Here is a 19,417-nt window from a genome sequence, read left to right on the forward strand (position 1 = left end):
CATAACACGTGCCATCAACCGATACTTCTTAAGCCGTTCTAGACAGCTTTCTTAAGAGTCAAGCTGCTTGTTCACCATTAAAAGTTCTTGCCTTCCTCTCGATCCCTCACGAGAAATTAAAGTAATAGATTCCATACCACTACATGACCCAAAAATGTTAGCGTTTGCAGACAAAATAAAGTGAAGCAAACCACATAGTTTGACTCAAAGAGCTAGACAAATATAAAGTATAAGGAACTAAGGAAAGGTGCAGCTTTTGGAAGTCCCTCTTCCTGGATGGGAAAGGTTCATTTCTTTTCATGATCCATAATTGCAATTTTGGTTGGTGTGCTAAGATAAATCTAGTCAACCTGCTAGAACATAACACCAGTTAACCTTTAACCATGACTAAGTTATGAAAATTGACGTTAAGGAAATGGTGACCAAGATTACTTTCAATTCAAATGTTAATGAATTCCTTTGACTGTAAAAGTTTTCCCTATTTGGCAATCTCAAGATAATCCAGTGTTTCCAATCCTTCCACCAGAACTTCACCGCATGTATATTAAAGGAGTTTAAGTGTATAACTTATCCCGCTAAATCATGAATAGGCCTTTACTTGATATGATTAATCAATGGTAATATGAAAAAACTAACCATAACCATAAAGTACATTATCATTGACCACATCAAGGCATCAAGCAAGCAAGAATGGTATTACCACTTGTCCAGAAGAATCAAGCCTTTTGCTCAAAACTGTAAAAAAGCTAAAACAATATGTTACCGTCGTGTATGTAAAGCACAATAGATACTGACATACTCCATTAATCTATTACTCCGTTTTTCTAGAAAAAATGGAACTTTTGTCGGTACATATCTAGTTTTCTTTGCTTTGACGGGCTTCATCAAAACTTTCTGTAATATGTTGAATTTTAACTACCTTTGAGTATCATTCATATTATTAGGTAAACAATCATTTTGTGTTAGTGTGTTACTGAACAGATTACTACCAGTAGCTTCTGTGATCAGGTATTACTGATTCAAGAAGCCAACATCAAGTCTCCTCCACGCCTCAAAGTAATCCACAACCGATATTCAAAGCTAAACAAATAACAAAAGCTAATTTAGTATTTGGATTAAACCAACCCAAATATGATTGTGAATTGGATAAATTTATGAGATGTACCTATGACGCCAATTTTCATATCCTTGTTAGTAGGCCGAAGAATTAAATTGATGAAAACTTTATTGGCAGCATCAGGTGGGAACGAAGAGGGGTTATCATCAAATGTCCATAACCTGTTTCTAGCCAGCCTATGTGTTTCCAAGAGGTCATAGATCTGAAAACTGCATTACAGGAAGCATGTTAACAAATAATTAAATAACCAAAAATCAATAGAACAAAGAAAAAGTTCAAATTCCTAGGGGAATTATACAAAGATACCCCCACAAATCAGCTTTTGAGGCTTGAAAATTGACTGCAAAAAGATTATAACCATAGTAATATACATGTAGAAACCAAGTTATGAATATAATGAACCATAACCCCTTGTTGATGGGCACACCTAATACCGCTAGGCCAAATTCTTGTGGAAGATATTCATCAAAGTTTGAACTACTTATATGCTTATAAATCAGTATCCATCAGCCCTGTGCCAGTCACTTTCTGGTGCTCAGATAAAAAAAAACCCATTTTAGCCTTAATCATGTCAGAAATTTTCTATCCAATGTTGATATGTAATTCCCCACAAATGGATTAGTTTTCTAGTCTGTTTTTTCTCATATGATTTTTGAATTGCCACCTGTAGGATTGAGTATAGTAAGATAGAGTAACTGACCTACTGTTATAACCTTCTAAAATCAGAATTTGTTCAAACTTCAAAGGTAGTTGAGTCACAGTTCATGAGCCACGTTTTATTGCCAGGAATTGGTAAATCTATGATAAATCTAAAAATAAAAAACAAAAAATTCTTATAATCCAATAGAAATCAATCTATAATAACAATATCAGGCCTAAATATATGTCAAAGCAAGAATCGAACCAAAAAAATTATAAAATCTACCAAGTTGCCCCGTTAATTTCATAAAAACATCCGTTCTTGCGAGTGTAGTAAGTCTGCAAAAGTTTTCAGGCAAAAAATCTACCAAGTTGCCCCGTTAATGTCATAAAAACATCCGTTCTTGCGAGTGTAGTAAGTCTGCAAAAGTTTTCGGGCAAAAAATCTACCAAGTTGCCCCGTTAATGTCATAAAAACATCCGTTCTTGCGAGTGTAGTAAGTCTGCAAAAGTTTTCGGGCAAAATTAGGCAGTTGGGGTAAAAATTTGTTCCTTTGTCTCAAAATTTGAATGCTGATGATATAATTTTGAAAGAAAACAAATTTAAAAAATATATATTTATCAACATCAAATCAATTAGTTTTCGATAATCATAAAAAATAATTATAGGAAAAGAAAGGTACCTTGGAATCATCATTCTGCAAAAACTCATTCGATTTTCATACCTTCGATAAATTCACAATTGAATCCATAGTTATGAGAAGACATCGTTTTTAAGAAGAAAACAGGGGACACATGAGAGACTAAGAAAGAAAGATAGAGGGGAGAGAGAAGAGTTGTGAAGTTCTTGTATCATCATGATCGGAATTTGATTTGTTGTGTGTGATATATACGTAAGTGATGGGTTGGTTTTCATAGACACCAAAGTAAATAGTTACAACTGCCCCATACGGTTATGGTTATAGAGAGGGGAAAAGCATGCCGAGTTATAACCGCCATTATACCTTAACTGTTTGAGCAATTTGATATACACATGACACATAGGATTTTAGTTGTAATAATTCTTCCTAAAGCATGCCACATAGGATAGTTTTAGAATAACCCAAGTAGGGATTTATATATTGTATAAATAGTCTCCCTGTCCCAATTTAAATGTTATATTTTGACTTTATTTTGAAGTCTTTGTTTTACAATTTTGACTGTAAATTTTTTCGTGTGTGTTATCCAATAATTGATCTAATATATATGGATAGATTGAGTTGTAGATGTATTTTTCATTGATATAAATTTCATTAGGTATTATATTATCCAAACATAAATACTTACGGTCAAAATTAAAGAAAAAAATTCAACAAGTCAAATTTAAACATTTAAATTAAGACGGCTCGAAACAACTGTTCATACTTTTTTACCAACCATTATGCATTTCAGCCGCATCTAAAGAAGTGACACACATGCACTTACATGATGTCAGTGACAAGCTAGTGAATGATTAGTCATACACCCATTGATCGATCAAGATTAGTCATACACCCATTGATCGATCAATCTTGTATTATCTTGTTTTGATTATCTAACGGGATGTGTAACTCTACCAGGAGAAAATGTGTAACCTCACCACAGAGGGTATTAGCGGTGACGTCGCCGTTAATACTGCGGGCCTCATGTCTGTAATGGTAAATCTGAACAAGAAATTAGCGGGGCCCCTGTCAGTGTCAGAGTATTAGCGGTGACGTCGCCGCTAATACCTTGGTCGGGTTGACTTTTGGCTGGTGGTGTTTCCTTTTGCCTTATTTAAACTTAATTCATCTAACAAAGTCATCTCTTCAACAATGTACTCGTTGAACAACATACAACAAGCATACCTACAGTTGAAACTTGCATTTTGTTTAGTGGGATCTATACTAACACAATAAACTTTTACTCAATACGTACATTTGCTAGTAATTTAGAAAAATAGACCATTATATATATGTTGATTGATTACCAGCTTCATGCATGTGACATGTTTCAAGAGTTATCAGTTTTCACTTGATTTACAAAACGCGTGTATGTTAATTTTAAAACATGTCAAAACTTGGAGATGAACAAAAGACACTTGTCTAGTCACGTCACGTCACAAACGTACATGCCTATAATGTGTTCAATTCAGGCGAAATATATTCAATAAATGATAGACTTGGCACATTCATGTATTGTAGATTAATGACATATAATTCGCCAGCACATATAGGATGGAGATGATGAAACATGAGAGTCGGGTGAGTTAAATACAAGTCAGAATAAAAGGTATGTGAAAAGTAAGTCGGATAATTAAGTTAATTTGTAACTTGTAAGGGCATTTGACGAAAAGCAAATTTTCTGAATAAAAAGTCTTTGGAAAAGATGGATACCAGGGGATTGAATAACTCATTTGATGGATATGTTGAGAATTGCAAAATACCTTTAAAAAAGTTTTCCATTGGTGTATATAAGTTTTTTATAAGTTTATTTAGTGAATGGTAACAAAATAAAAAAGGGTAAATTACAAAAATCATACCTGAGGTTTGTTCAAAACTACACTAGTCATACCTACAATTTAAAAATTACACGAAACATACCCATCGTTGCCAAAAACTTACACTGACCATACCTATCGCTGACGGTCGTCTATTTCGCCGTTAAGTGAAGTCACGTGCCATGCATGTGAGGTATGAAAACCATAATTTCGTGCATACTTCAGGTATTATCCTTGTAATTCATCATAAAAATAATTATTAAAAACTTTAGAGTTTTATTTATACTTCAATTATTAAGTTTGGTAAATATAAAATTTATTATGAAAAGAAAGTTAGTTTTTTTAATGAAAAATATATCGAGAAAAATAGTTGATGCAAGAATGCATCTTTATCTATACTAAAAGACAACTGAGCTAAGCAACTGACCTAATAACTTACTAACCAATCATAGCTCTCGATTTTATCAAATTGGAAATTGATGATGTCATTATTAATCTAATTATAAATTAAAAATCCTAATAATCATTATCCAGATATATTAAAATATTATATTTTACATCTTAATATTTGTAGAAAAAATATCACTAATTTACATTTTTTTTGTTTTCAATAATTTGCACTTTTTACCCTCAGTAAATACTTAATTTATAATTATTTTAATCTACACTTTTTTGTTTTCAATCACAAATTTATACTTTTCAACCATTAAATCCAATATAGTAGATAATGAATAATAATTGATATAAGTTTTTTAAAACTAACTGTAATATTATCTAATCTTTATAACAATGTACACTCGTATATTTGACACGAGTCTAAAATCTAGTTTATTATTATATATTATTATTTTGTTATACGTGTATAGTGAATATAACAAGGATGAGAATTATAAAAACCACTAAAATTTTCATTTTTATATTATTATATTTTATTTTTATGATTTATTGTTTTTAATAGAACCCTATTGATACAAAACAAATAAAATAAAGTAAAAAAACAATATCATTTTCTCGTATGGTTTGATGACATCTATCTCATATTAGAGGGGTAAATCAAAGTCGAAGACTCGTCACCGTTTTAGAATATATCTCAAATTAGCAATCCTGTAGCATTTTGGGTTTGAGTTTCAGGGTTAGATGTTAGTCTAACCTTAAAATTCTTAAGCCTAAACCTATATCGTTTGATGACATTTTTTTATAAATTTTTTATTTTGAAATAGGTTTTTTAATATATATATATATGTGTGTGTGTGTGTGAGAGAGAGAGAGAGAGGGAATTTAATATACAATATCTACCTACTTTAATAAATGAATTATAAATATAAATACTTTTATAATTTTTTATTAGGGTAACTTACACAGATGATACCTGAAGTATACACAAAATTACGATTTTGATACCTCACATGCACGGCACATGACTTGACTTAACGGCCAAATAGACGACCGTTAGTGATAGGTATGGTCAGTGTAAGTTTTTGGCAACGATGGGTATGTCTCGCGTAATTTTTAAATTGTAGGTATGATCAGTGTAATTTTGAACAAACCTTAGGTATGATTTTTATAATTTACCCAATAAAAAATTTAGACATTTTACCATTGGAGCCTTGGAGGTGCTCTATGCTCTAGCTAAGTAGAAAAAGTACATTATTGAACATTCGAAAAACTTTCTTTTGTCTCTACTTAAAAAGGGTAATGGGGACCCTAGCCCCGGTATCACAATTGGATACCCATCGACCTATCCCGTATGAGCCATATGATACCGGTAAAATACCTCCATTCTAATTCCCACATGATCTGGGCACCCCAAAGGATCGAACCCGCGTATTTAAACTTCACATATGGGTCTAGGCTTCATTGGTAACGGGTACCTTAAAGGAATTGTTTTTTGTGCCCACCGGGGATCAAGTAATCAAATGTTTGCCTTACCACTGGGCTAATTCCTCGTTGGTTTCTTTTGTCTCCACTTTATATATCAATAGATTTATAATTTTACTTACCAATTGGAGAAAAGAAATTGTACTCGTACTAAACTTAATTTGCCATCTTAATCATAACGCCAATAAAATATATAAGCATTAAGTAAGGACAGAATTTGTATTATAAAGTCTCGAACCAATAAACTTGCTTTAGTTGAACTTATATTTGGATAAAATTAAACAGGTATATAGTTAGATAGATAGATCGAAATAGGTAGCGAGGTTGAAAAGGATGAGACAAAAGTGGTGCATGTTGGAATGCAACATTTGTACATGATCGATCGAACATCCTACCTAGTAGTCATGGTTAACTTTCGAGCCGTTTGGTTGTTGCTTTATTTGAACATGGACTGCCGTAAATAGACCGAATTAAGGACCCCATCACCATGTGCACACATGCTATCCACATATTGTTAACTAATTCTTTTTATCAATTTAATAATTGTGACTTTATAAAAGATTAATTATTCTAAAATCTACATTATTCGACATAAACAAATTCAATAGATCTTATTGGATCTCAAATAAAATAAAATAGACTTGCACCGAAAGGTTTGGACTGGATCTTTAATGTTTGTTCTTTGATATTCTGTATGTATGTATACAAAATATAGGTAATTAATAGTTATTTTGTTTATTAAGTAAAAAAAAGTTTGACTGAATGATATTAAGTTTATTAAGTAAAAATAGAGTTGTTTCACTACTTTGTAGTTTCCAACTCTTCGATATCAGCCCGGCCAAAGTAGGAAGTTATATATATTTTGTGGTACTTTTGGGCCTTGAGCCCCTCTTTGAAAATTTTATGCCGCTAACAAAATGAGCTGGGAACAGGAGTCGGATTTGCCCTTGAAGTCTCCCTTGGTTGGCTTGATTTAGAGAAGAAAATTCGTACGAACTATTATTTATACAAACTTGAAAGATTATATTAATTGAAGATCATATATAATGGAGGTACTATATACATTATATAATAGCTAGATTGCCTACATGTTGTCATGACAACCTTAATTTTTATGCATTTGATCTCTTTTGACACACATGCATGCATATATATATATGATTGTATTAGATCCTTTCTCTCCATTTTGATCTCTTTTGAATCCCTCTTTGAGATTACATATCAGAATGACATATACTTTTTTCTTTGTCGTACATTGTATTTCGAACGTATGCGCTATCCAGCATAAAGAAATTTACAATTTATGTTACCTAAATTAATAAGATAAACTAGAACGGTGCGATGCGGCGGTATAATGACAGCAGTGGTTGAGGTAGTTGTGGTTTTGGCGGTAACGCGTGATGGTGGCACGCGGAGATAGCGGCAGCGGTGGTGGTGGAGGCGATTGGTGGTGGCAACGGCGGCGATGGGCGATTGATTGTGGCGTCGAGTAGTTTAGGTTATTGCTGTAATGTGGTCTGATATATTTGAAACTTAAAATTCTAAAAAAACCTTATTTGCTTTATATTATAGTATTAAATATGTGATGTATGTAAACATGCAAAGAGGGATTGTATGGTGGTGAAAGAAAACCTAACATGTACGAATTGACTTCCTCAAAGTGTGAAATAATGATTAAAGATAAATTGACCTCTTACAATTTTTTAAGTATGAACATTTTTTAATACATTTTTACATGGAAAAAATATAATTTTTAAGAAAATTTCACACCTTTAAATGTAAACTTTTTTACACATTTTAAATTGGGATCTAATTAACAAATGTATTCTGTCTTTAAAATTGTAAAAAGATAAATATAAACAAATGACATTTTTGTTGTAGTGATCACCCTTATATAAAGAGAGATAACAACTAGATTAATCCAAGACTAGTAAACTAGTCCGGTGTCATTTTGGCTTTTTAGCCGTGTTTTGTTGCTAGATAACTTAAGACACATTCGATTCTCATGCGTTATAGCCTAGTTGTTGGCAATATTCTAACTTAAAAAATAGCGCTTAATGTGATTTAATGACTTATCAAGAAATTATTTAGGCGATGATGAAAAGGTTAAAAGTTACAAGTTGGCTTGGATGGGTGTGTGTGAATGTGTGATTGTCACATTTCTCACCAAAAGAGGTTTAGAAAAATTATTAGGATAAGATAAGTGATGGCAAAGATGAGAAGCACAAATGGTTATTAGTCATTAAAAAACTATTTCGAGTAAAAAAAGCTAAAGTTTTCTTCAGTGTTGACGTTTCAAAAAAGTTGTTTCATGTTAGCCCAATAGACAATTAGGCCTACATTAATTGTCCATAGAACCCGCGACTACATGTTAAAAATAGAATGAGACAAAATATTATTTTGGAAAATCCAATCAAGTAAAGAAACTGATTTCCATCTTAGCTTAAGTTTGAAAGAAAAGTCGTGTTCGACACTTCGACCCGTCCCTTTATTTGCATTTAAAAGATTTTTATCTTGTCAAATGTAAATGGAAGAATTATATGTGAATGGTATATCGCCGAATATAAATTTTATACGGTATGTATTCTAGTTATCAAGATAGTAAATGAAATCAGTACATGAAATCAGATGTCAGGTTTTCACTTAGTTATCATTTATTGTTTTTTTGTTTTTTTTAACAAGTCATTGTACATTATGAACATATTAAATTTGTTTGATTTTATTTATATGTATAATTCTTATAAATTTTTATCGTATGGATTATATTTTTTTATTCACGGATATTATTTATATCTTTTTCGTACATTTTTAACATGTTAAAAAAGATGGATTAACTGTATAAAATAGATTCCAACTATGATCAATTTACGTAACTAGCAACGTCTTATAAAATTTTTACTTTTAAGAAACCATCTATATATTAACATAACTAACAAGGTTTTATATATATTTTTATGTTTTGGAAACCATCTTCTATTTATTCACATAAATAATAACATAAATGGTAATATATGAACGATCATATGTACTATTTATGTAAGTAAAATAAAAAATGATTTTTAAAAAATAAAACGCTTATAAGACATTGCTAATTACGTGAATAAATATAAGATAGTATATAAAAGGTTAAAAACTTTTACTTGCTAATTACATATATTCGATCAAAGTTGATTTTATTTTCTGTATTTACTTCAAAAAATTTAATGTTAAGTATGTCGTTATCACATCATCAAAAGTGATATTACATCAATTGGTTTATAAATCATGTAAGAGGTATACATATATACAATAACAAAACTGTTGATGTTACCCACCTAGCCTTATTACGGAGCCTACACGCAGTCTCACCACGGAGCCTACACGCAAACTACCTTGGATCCGATAATTATGGAAAAGATATACATTCTCTCAATATGAAGATCTGCACTTATCTCTTAACAAGCTAGATAGCTACGAATCTCCTCAAAAGCAGGCAACAAATCTACTCCAATAGGGGGAAACCCTACTTGGATGACACGATACATCTACCCTATAAATAGGGATACAATATACACAATAGAGATCATTCTCTACACTTTCAACACACATATTACACATATTTGGCGTACAAAAGGTTCTCACACCTTACCGAAAGGGAATCGCCAACATACAACCATAAACCCCTCATCCTCCCCGTTCTAGGACCAAGGTTCGGTGTACAAACAATTGGCGTCATTCGTGGGACGCATCTCACTTGCAACCCATCAACCACCAAAATCACGAAAGTTTTTTAAAACTGGGGGGCTTGTTGGTGTTACCCACCTAGCCTCACTACGGAGCCTACACGCAGCCTCACCACGGAGCCTACACGCAGCCTCACCACGGAGCCTACATGCAGACTACCTTGGATCCGATAATTATGGAAAAGATATACATTCTTCCAATATGAAGATTTGCACTTATCTCTTAACAAGCTAGATAGCTACGAATCTCCTCAAAAGCAGGCAACAAATCTACTCCAATAGGGGAAAACCCTACTTGGAGGACACGATACATTTACCCTATAAATAGGGACACAATATACACAATAGAGATCATTCTCTACACTTTCAACACACATATTACACATATTTGGCATACAAAAGGTTCTCACACTTTACCGAAAGGGAATCGTCAACATACAACCATAACTCCTCATCCTCCCCGTTCTAGGACCAAGGTTCGGTGTACAAACAAAAACTTTAAAGTTTAATAAAAAAAAAAATTTAAAAGAAGAATACACAATCGACCACTTAACATTCGGTTTGTTTGTGATAATTCAATTACGATCATTGTTTAACCAGCCAAAAGTCATTTATGCATCATCAAAACATCCCCGTTGACGAATAATAGGTACACTAGTACACTACCACCATTTCAGGCAAAGTCAATGAGTTCGTAATAGGCAATGTAATGTGATAATTACATTTCTATAAATCAAGATTGGGTCATTATTACATGCCTTTTAAAAAGTTGAACAGAGTATTAGACTGGACAAATTAATAGATATGTGTGCATATAGAAAATATCAGACATAAAAAAGAAATGGAAAATGTTAAAAGAGGCCTTTAGGCTTTCACTTAATGTGCATAAAAAGGTTGTACATTTTTATATTAAATGTCGGCCCCTTGAATTTTATGGTAAGTATACAACTAATTAATGCACCTTAACGAAAGTCCTTAAGGCTTTGTTTAGCAAAATCCAAAAAAATTCATAAAAGTTATGTTTATCCTCATGTAAAAGGAAAAGAAAAGGGAGAGAGGGGATTAATGTTTATTTAATTAAAAAGAAAAAAGGGAAAGGATAAAATTGTTAATACAATATAATGAAAAAGGAAAGGATTAGTGTAAGTGCTAATCACCAGTCAAATATACACTTTTATCATATATTGCCGTCACACCACTAACTAATACTAACCAAAAACGTCTTTGTTTTATACGGCGGTTTTATTTGTTATTCATTTTTTTACTATTACTACATTTTTATTAATTTACAGATATAATTAAGGTTCTCCAATACCTTTGATAATAAAGTGTTTTTTTTTTTTTTTGGACCCGCTAATATCAATAGCCTATTAGCCTTCTAGCAATCTTTGTCGTTATGAATTTCAACTTTTATTGTAGGTGCATCAATTTTGATCTTTGAATATAGTTGATTCTTTATTACCGAGTACAAAATAATTACTTACGTTAAAATTACTTTTAACTTTTTGTAAATAAGAGTATCATATTTTCCGGTAAATATAATGTTTGAACAATAGTTGAATAATATATAACTTTTTAAAAAAGATAAACTTAATCAGTGTCAAATACATAGTTAAAAAGATTCTTATAATTTATTTGTAATAATATTATGCTTTTATACTTCAGTAAAAGTAGTACTTCATTAATTTAGAGTTTTAGACTAATCTACTGATATTGTCAATTAACTTCTAAGCTAATTGTCTTTTGTTAATATGTCCTTATAATCATTAATTTTTATTTTAATTACTTGCTTATACAAAAATATATGTAATCTTATGAACACATTTTACATAACTTGCAACATGTTTAATATATTATATCCATTTGTATAAACAGTCAGCATAGTATATGTTTTTCATTTTTTATTCTATTGATGCATACAATAAACCTTGTTTTATATAAACGGGCTCAAATTATCAATTTGCCACTTCTATGTTTGATCATAATTGAAAATTTACATGTTTATTTTAAATATATTATAGTTCTTTCATAGTGAACTCGGATTTGTGGCCATAAAAATAAATGAGAGGAACTTTTCAGTTTTTTCTAATGAAAGAGACATATTAGTGCAGACATAAAGGCTATAATGGTAATTTAGAAGTACTGTTTATGATTAACAAACATTATAAATTTCAAGAACAAGATCCTGTGTATGAAAAGAAGAGCTGTAGAGTGTATGCACCAAAACTGTTTCATCCAAAAAGAGCAAAGGATGTACATATTGTCATCAGACACGATTCGGCCCAGAAGAACATCAAGAATGGAGATCCTTACTCAAGTTAACCTCATCAACTAACTCAGCTCGACCAAATGCCGGCCTTATGCTAAACAATGGATGCATAAAAATGGGCATATCTAGAAGACTAGAAGTTTATTTTTCTACATGTAAAAAAATTAATAATAAACTTAAGTTATATTCAGAAAATAAAATCTATCGAACATGTCCTTCGTTGATCGTTTCCACATATATTATACACTATCCTGCATCAAATTAGCACAATCCCCCACGTCCATTCAGCAACGCAAAGAAACATTAAGTCCTGAAAACTTGCTTGTTAAAGCTACTTTTACCTGAACTGGTTGACTTTCACTTTTGGTAACTGCTCTACTTTCTTCCCGTTGATGTAAAAGAATGGAACAAAAGTGGGATATGACCATATGTGCACAGTGATTGGTGTGATGGTCTGTTCATGCTATCGATATTGCCTTAATTTCTTTGGTAGTGGCTTCTGAAACCCTGATCCTTCCAGAAAATGTTCAATTAACCTGAAACATGAAGTTTGCTAAATTAGATAAAAGATTGAGATATGGCGTAATACATGAAAGTTTTCATTACTTACAAACCACAAATTGATTTTTGTGATGCTGCAAGTTCTTGATCTGGGAATGAATCGTCGAACCGAAAACTTAACCAGACGTATAACTCCAAGACCTTGAAATAGAACATGAAGGAATCTTAATACCATCTTTCAGATATTGAGAGAAAAAAAAATAACCAACTTTTTAGAGGTCAGCAACATTAGGCCCCTCCTTATAATACCCTACTTCTAACCCACTCCTTCCACTATTCATCAGTTTCTCTCTCTTCTAGACACACCAAGAACACCCCCTCCTTATAACCCCCACTTCTTCCACAATTCATCCATTATTTTATTATTTCATTTTTTTTCCCCACAAAATTAAACAAACACATTTTATTATAATTAAAATACATTTTATTATTAAACATTACATTTTTTCAATTCACAAAATAAAATCAACACATTACAGGGGTTAGAATTAAAACTTGTTAAAACTAAAAAAATGATTTCATAAATACATTAATACTTTAGGGGCTAACTGTAAATTTACATGAAAATTAATAGAGGGGGTAAATTGAATATTTTTATAAACAATCATCTTCTACATCTGGCTGGCTATATCTATCAATATCTATATAAATATGTAATACACACAGTAATACACAGACATATTACGTATAAATATGAAACAAAGAGGAAAGAAAAAAGAAACAGGCAGACCCACACCCGCCACCAACGCACGTCTGGAAATGGAACAAACACCCCCGACGCTCCCTCGGACGCAGGCCTTGCTAATAACATCTTGGGTTGCTTCGGCGTCGGACGGGCATCCGACGGCTTATAAGGACCGGCCTTAGTATCTGACCTCAGATAGATTTGATTACAAATTGTTGAATTTCTTAAAGTAATTTGTCATATCAATGACGGGGCAGTTATATTGAAGTCCGACCCTATTGTGATACTAAAAGCAATGGAGGATTATACAAAAGGGATGAACGGAAATTTGAGAGATTTATGTTAGAAAATTACTTATATAAGTTAATATTGAATTTGCATTTTTATGTCTTCAAATCAAAACAATAGGAGATTTGTAATTCTAGTAGTTCAGGTTTAATCAGACTTAAAGAAATTTTAGCAACATTAGAGAAGTATATAACCATATTCGCTTTCTTTTTATACATCTATCTTTACTATACTACCCAGTTCTAGTAGTTATAAGTTATAACTTATACACTTCTAGAAGATATGCAATCGCCACCCAACCAATACAAAGTGATTTGTCATTGTTTATGTATGTGAATGTGGAATTCATGGTGGAATACTTGCAAGAACAAATGTTATCTTATCGATTTTGCTAAAAATAATCATAATTCTTGTCGTAAAATTTCATATTAGACCTTTAGAATTCGCAATATGTACCTAGGGTAAACTATCTATGTATGTTTGAACAGCAAACCAGGTACTGCATTAAACTATTACAATGGTAAAGGTATCGGTATTACATATTTTATAAACTAAAAAACTAGAGAAATGGTCATGTGTCAACTTCGAGCACGTGCAGCTGGTTAACCCGTAAGACCTAGAACTAGAATGCATTTTACAGATGGAGTGGCTATGATTATTTAGATAGAAAGTTAAAGCTCATTGTTTTTTACAAGAAAACTCACCTTATGAATTGATTCAAGCTCCTTGAGTTCAGTTTGAGTCTTTGGCACCTTAAGCGTGCCTGGATTAAAGATTTCTCGAAGTCGAACAATGCGTGTCTTTGCATATGTGTGGGCGAACTATAAAATAATAAAACAAAGATTATCATCCCAGGCAAACCCATCAGAAGAAACGAAAGAAAAAAAAAATCAATATGATCTTACCTGCGTGAGTCCCTGAGATAAAATTTCATCACTCATGTCAGCAGGACTGCAGAAATCAGATGATCAAGAGTTACAGAATAATGGACTGTGTAAGTCATAAACTTAAGGTGCATTTAGTTGCAGAATAGTGTTTCTAGTTTTTCAATTTCATTTTTCAAGGAAATGAAAAGCTTCTTTATCTCTAGAAAACCATTTAGAGTTTCGAAAAGATGTTTGATTTCTTTGATTTTCAAGTTTAGGAAACACCAGGAGTTTTCAAATTTCTGAAATACAATATACCTGGAAACTATAAAAAGGAGTTCTCCAAGTTGTAGTTACTAGTTTAAAAAATGAGTTTCCTGTTTTCAATTAAAACATTTCTGAAAAAATCCTATTTGAACATAATTTTCTGTTTTTTTAATTTTTCAGTGAATTTTTTTATGGAAAACACCCTCGTTTCCCATGAGTCGATAACTAATTAGACCCTATATCTATCATTAATTTCTTAACCATCTCTTATGACACAATAAAAAAAAAATTACAACAGAAAAAGAAAAAGGGACATACCTAAGACAGAAAAGATACTTATCATGCAAGGAAATTGGCAGCTCGTCAAGTACTGCAGCAACTTTCTGTTGTAAATAAACATGGATATTCAAAACCTCATTAGACGAAACATACTACCTGATTGTTACTCCCACAAAATGATACTTCTAAACAAAATCACCAACAATGACTAAGAACCTCCTACATTTTCTCAGTTTCTCATGCAGAATCATTTTTGTTCTTTCTCAATTGGTTGTATGAGAGAAAAAGTTGGAGATAGTTATAATTTGTCATGATATTACTGTAATATCTTTTTTGTAAGCTAGTTATTAAAATAGCCCTTCAGGCTACTGTTCTCTTTTTTTTGAACAGCATTAGAATTTTATTAAAGAAAATAATGCTAGTAAGAAACTAGCCAATACAAGGATAGAAATAATGCTACTGTGCTTAGCAGCATTTTTTGTTTGTTTAGCTTTTTATACAGATTGAATAAAAAATTTGCAAAGCATACCAACATTTCTTCACAATCAGCAATGAAATAGTTCGGAGATAACTTGGCATTCTCCATAAATTGTTCCTGGAAAGAGAGTTCAAGACAGTAATTAATGGAATGTGCACTCCGTAGACAGCAACATTATAAGATACTAGTGATTTGTATATGAATGGGTCAGAAGATTAAGAAAGAAGAAAGTATATGATAAACCGACCAGTATTTGGCACAGGCCACAATTTAGATGTGATCGAGAGTACATGTATAGGAGATCAAAGGTAGGAAATAATCCAGCGCTCTGCATCATACACAAAAAAGTTATAATTATTAAAAAAAAACAAACCACCCACTTATACAGTGGATCAAATCGACTCGTTCGGATAAAAATACTAATCCAATTGCTTATACCTCTAGAATTGGAGATGGGCAGTTTAGTGAAGAACGAATCAAAGGTAGGTCTTTTGCATCTAAACAAGTCACTTCACCATTAGGAAATTTAGATCCATACCTGCCAGCTCTACCTAGAATAAATGGTGTACATAAAAATGTCAGATATACACGTATGCACATGCGTATGTGTATGTGACGTATGTGCATGTGTGTGTGTCTAACTACATGTACATGTGTGTCCATATAGATGTGCACACGCATAAAAGTGAATAGTCAGAAATCGAATGTAAGATATGCTTAATAGAATAGAAAATTCACCAGCAATTTGTTTTATCTCTGGTACAGTAAGTGGCCGCATTTCCAGTCCGTCAAACTTCTCCAATTCAGAGAATATAATTCTAGAAATGTTAAGATTGAGACCCATGCCAATGGCATCACTTGCTACAAGAACATCAAACTCACTACTTTCATCATTGAACATTGTTGCCTGCAGTTTTAACAAAGGATATCAGTCCAGAAGTTTTCACGCAACTATATGAATATGAGGGACCAGGGAACAAACAATTTAGGAATGTGAACAGTGAAAATAATAAAAGCATATGAAATCTTGTGTGAGTGACAATTCAGGCACATCACATGAAATAGATGTGTACTTGTATCATGCAAAAGGTTGAACTTCTAGGATTCTCTGTTTCTTACTTATCTTTAGAGGTGGCAATATTGGGAGGTCTTGTGGGTTATTAATGCTACATTGAGCACTAGAAGTCAAGGTCATAGTAATTGGAATTCAGATTATTTAATAACTGGAATTGATTTGCTACTGCTTTATATTCTCTCAATCTATTTGTATATTCAATATTCAATAAGACAATGCTTACAGATTCTAATTTCCAAACAGACAACTCAACTGATACCATAAACATAATGTCAAAATTGGCTAATGTGTAAATAAGACAGCTCTTGATTCCCATATACTGGAGAGAGTAGATACTAGACAACGAAAGAAAAAAAATAGAGAAGCATATGAATTTGTGATGAAATACAAAACAACTGTGAACATAGTGAAGTAAATACCTGCCTTGATCGTGTTTCAGGAGGCAATGAACCATAAACCACAGAACACAGATGTTTTCCGTCATCTTCAATTTTTCTCTGGCAATACAAAGGAAGCATGCTTAGACCATTCAACTTAGAAGCATATCTAGATTCTAGATGAAAATAAATAAGGATGCTTGTTGATTCTAATATCATAAAAACTAATATTGCAAAACATATATACAAACACAGATACATACATCCATACATATGTGTGTAATCTATTTCATATAAAGTCAGCAAATGGATTCTTGTTATATCCAGCTATATGTGCAATAAAAAACACCTACTGCTCATAGTTAATAACTTAACATAATATATACAAGATAGATATAGATATGAACTTGCATCAAGAATCGTGTCTCACCTTGAGTTTGTATATTTTATGGCGTGAGAAAGTCACAATACAATCACCAGTTCTGATGTTTGAAAACGACCCAAGAGGTTTTTTTAATGGAGTGAGTGGTGAAAGCCGCTCATAGTATTGTACCTGCACAACAAGATAAATAATGAGTGCTAACAAAATTTATGACATCATATAACCATATCATCCAGAAACATCAATTGACTACCTGTACATTGTCACCAGTAACACTTAAAATATCCTCAATTAGTGGAACTGCAGCAGCATCTCCACACAGGTGAAGCTCACTGGCTGCAATTCCTAAAAGAGCACGTGTAAATGAAAATCCTCGTGTCTTGCACCCTAGCATCTGGATTCAGGAAACAGTTGATTTTCTTATAACATAAATTTCAATGTAAGAATCAACTATAATGTGTGTGGTGATAATAGTAACTATTCGAACACACCTGGATTTCATCAATAACCGCACAGTCATATTCATGATTGACATCGGCCATCTCTACTGTGACAGATTTGTGCATTGCACCATCAACAACCTCTTTCTCTTGTCCAGTAATCAGGTCGCAAGGAACATTTGCTTTGTTCAACCGTTTTGCTACCTCCCATGCCAACAATCTCAAAGGACCACAATAAACGCCTATTACAAATAAAAACAAAAAAAGCTTTTAGCAAGATTCTTGTGTTAAAACCTTTTATAAGGTGTGGGCTGTACCTGAAGAACTGAGCTCCAACTGCTTCAATGCATGGTATGTTTTCCCACTATTTGTTGGGCCTACATGAAGAAATACATTTCGTTTCTTCCGTCGAGCAATAGGGTACCATGTGTGAGGACGACTATAATGCAAGAAATAAGTTGCATGAATTCACTCTTAGAAAACTAGAAGGAGAACATTTTAAGTAATTTTTGCAATTTAAAACCCCAAAAAAGCACTCATCTAAGCAAACATCTATGATCTATCAAGTGTTAAAGAATGTGTATGAATAAGATGCTCTTACGTCATGTCTGTAAAATCAAACTTTGCTGCACCATTGGAGCTGCTAAACTGCCTTGACAAATCATGTACATAAACTGTTGCTCCAAACGCTGTCCAAATTATAGTAAGTAAGCATTGAACATCACAAATGCAATGAAAATGGGCATAACAAAAGATATATTCCTTTGAGCCTACTGTCTACACTACAACTTCACATCACTTATCATTATTTAATCACGTGCTTACTAAGTCCCAACAAGGCGACAATACCATGTGCATTACAATATCCATACATCCATCTTAAAATCGGTTAAAAATGATATAAAAAGCTATACAAAACATCATCGAAGTAAACGATGTCAATCCCCCGGTCCCTCTCGTTGAGTTGTGAGTCTCGTGTTTGCAGGAACTGAGCAATTCGCACTGATCTGCCGAGCCACCCAAATTTCTACGAATTCTTTTCTTTTGCAGTGAAGTAATGTTCGTTGCTAACCGTTTTGTCTGCCTTTACACGTGGAAATCCCTAACACCTCTAACCCAAAAAACACCTATCTAATGACTTCAAATACAATGTGAACCACTTTTTTTTTTTTACTTTTTTTTAGCACAATTTAGCAAATAACATCAAAAACTTAAAAGTAATATAAAATGGAGCAACTTTGGTTTTAACAAGGCAACAAATATTCACATAATATACATATGGGTGTACATCTATATATTGTTATGTACTAAATGTGAGCAATATTTCGAAATTATGTTACTTTTTTTTGTGGGTTAACCACTTAACTTAGATTCTAAGTTTTTTGCCAAAAAGGCGAAAACTTTGAAAGTAATTAGGAAATTTATAGTATTTTATTTGAAGAAAATGGAATGATAAACATAAAAAATAGAAAGAAAGGGGTATGAAAAAATACCGTTTGAGAAAAGATTAGGGGAAATGGTCGACGGTGAGAGTCTCCGGCGAAGAAGTACGGCGGTCATTATTTATGTTTATGCCCAATAAATTGGTAACGTAAAT

At 32.4% G+C, this 19,417-nt stretch overlaps 1 protein-coding gene across 2 annotated transcripts; it reads right to left on the reverse strand.

Moving 5' to 3' along the window:
- Window positions 1-12,045: 12,045 nt before the first annotated feature.
- LOC122596071 (DExH-box ATP-dependent RNA helicase DExH16, mitochondrial) lies at window positions 12,046-19,417 on the reverse strand. Of its 2 annotated transcripts, XR_006323288.1 has the most exons (17): window positions 19,314-19,417; window positions 18,422-18,509; window positions 18,138-18,259; window positions 17,872-18,062; window positions 17,634-17,774; window positions 17,429-17,551; window positions 17,041-17,118; window positions 16,285-16,453; window positions 15,985-16,097; window positions 15,794-15,874; window positions 15,598-15,663; window positions 15,108-15,172; window positions 14,562-14,607; window positions 14,361-14,477; window positions 12,733-12,824; window positions 12,464-12,658; window positions 12,046-12,373 (listed from the first exon to the last, which is right to left on the reverse strand). XR_006323288.1 is itself a non-coding variant. In XM_043768583.1 (16 exons), exons 1-16 carry the CDS (start codon window positions 19,378-19,380, stop codon window positions 12,586-12,588), a joined length of 1,632 nt encoding a protein of 543 aa, XP_043624518.1. In that variant the 5' UTR covers window positions 19,381-19,417; the 3' UTR covers window positions 12,046-12,585. The 2 variants fall into 2 exon arrangements, 1 of the variants encoding a protein (XP_043624518.1); XM_043768583.1 differs by having other exon boundaries at window positions 12,046-12,658.

The sequence above is a fragment of the Erigeron canadensis genome, chromosome 4, assembly GCF_010389155.1.
Source record: "Erigeron canadensis isolate Cc75 chromosome 4, C_canadensis_v1, whole genome shotgun sequence".
Taxonomy (NCBI): Eukaryota; Viridiplantae; Streptophyta; class Magnoliopsida; order Asterales; family Asteraceae; genus Erigeron; species Erigeron canadensis.

Bases quoted from the DNA above. Each gene is read 5' to 3' on its own strand.
- LOC122596071 (XM_043768583.1), bottom strand. From the start codon at position 19,380: ATGACCGCCGTACTTCTTCGCCGGAGACTCTCACCGTCGACCATTTCC. The intron at 16,454-17,040 runs GTATTTACTTCA...TTAAAACTGCAG, and splicing joins CTGAAACACGATCAAGGCAG to GCAACAATGTTCAATGATGA. The intron at 14,478-14,561 runs GTAAGATCATAT...ATTATTTTATAG, and splicing joins TATCTCAGGGACTCACGCAG to TTCGCCCACACATATGCAAA.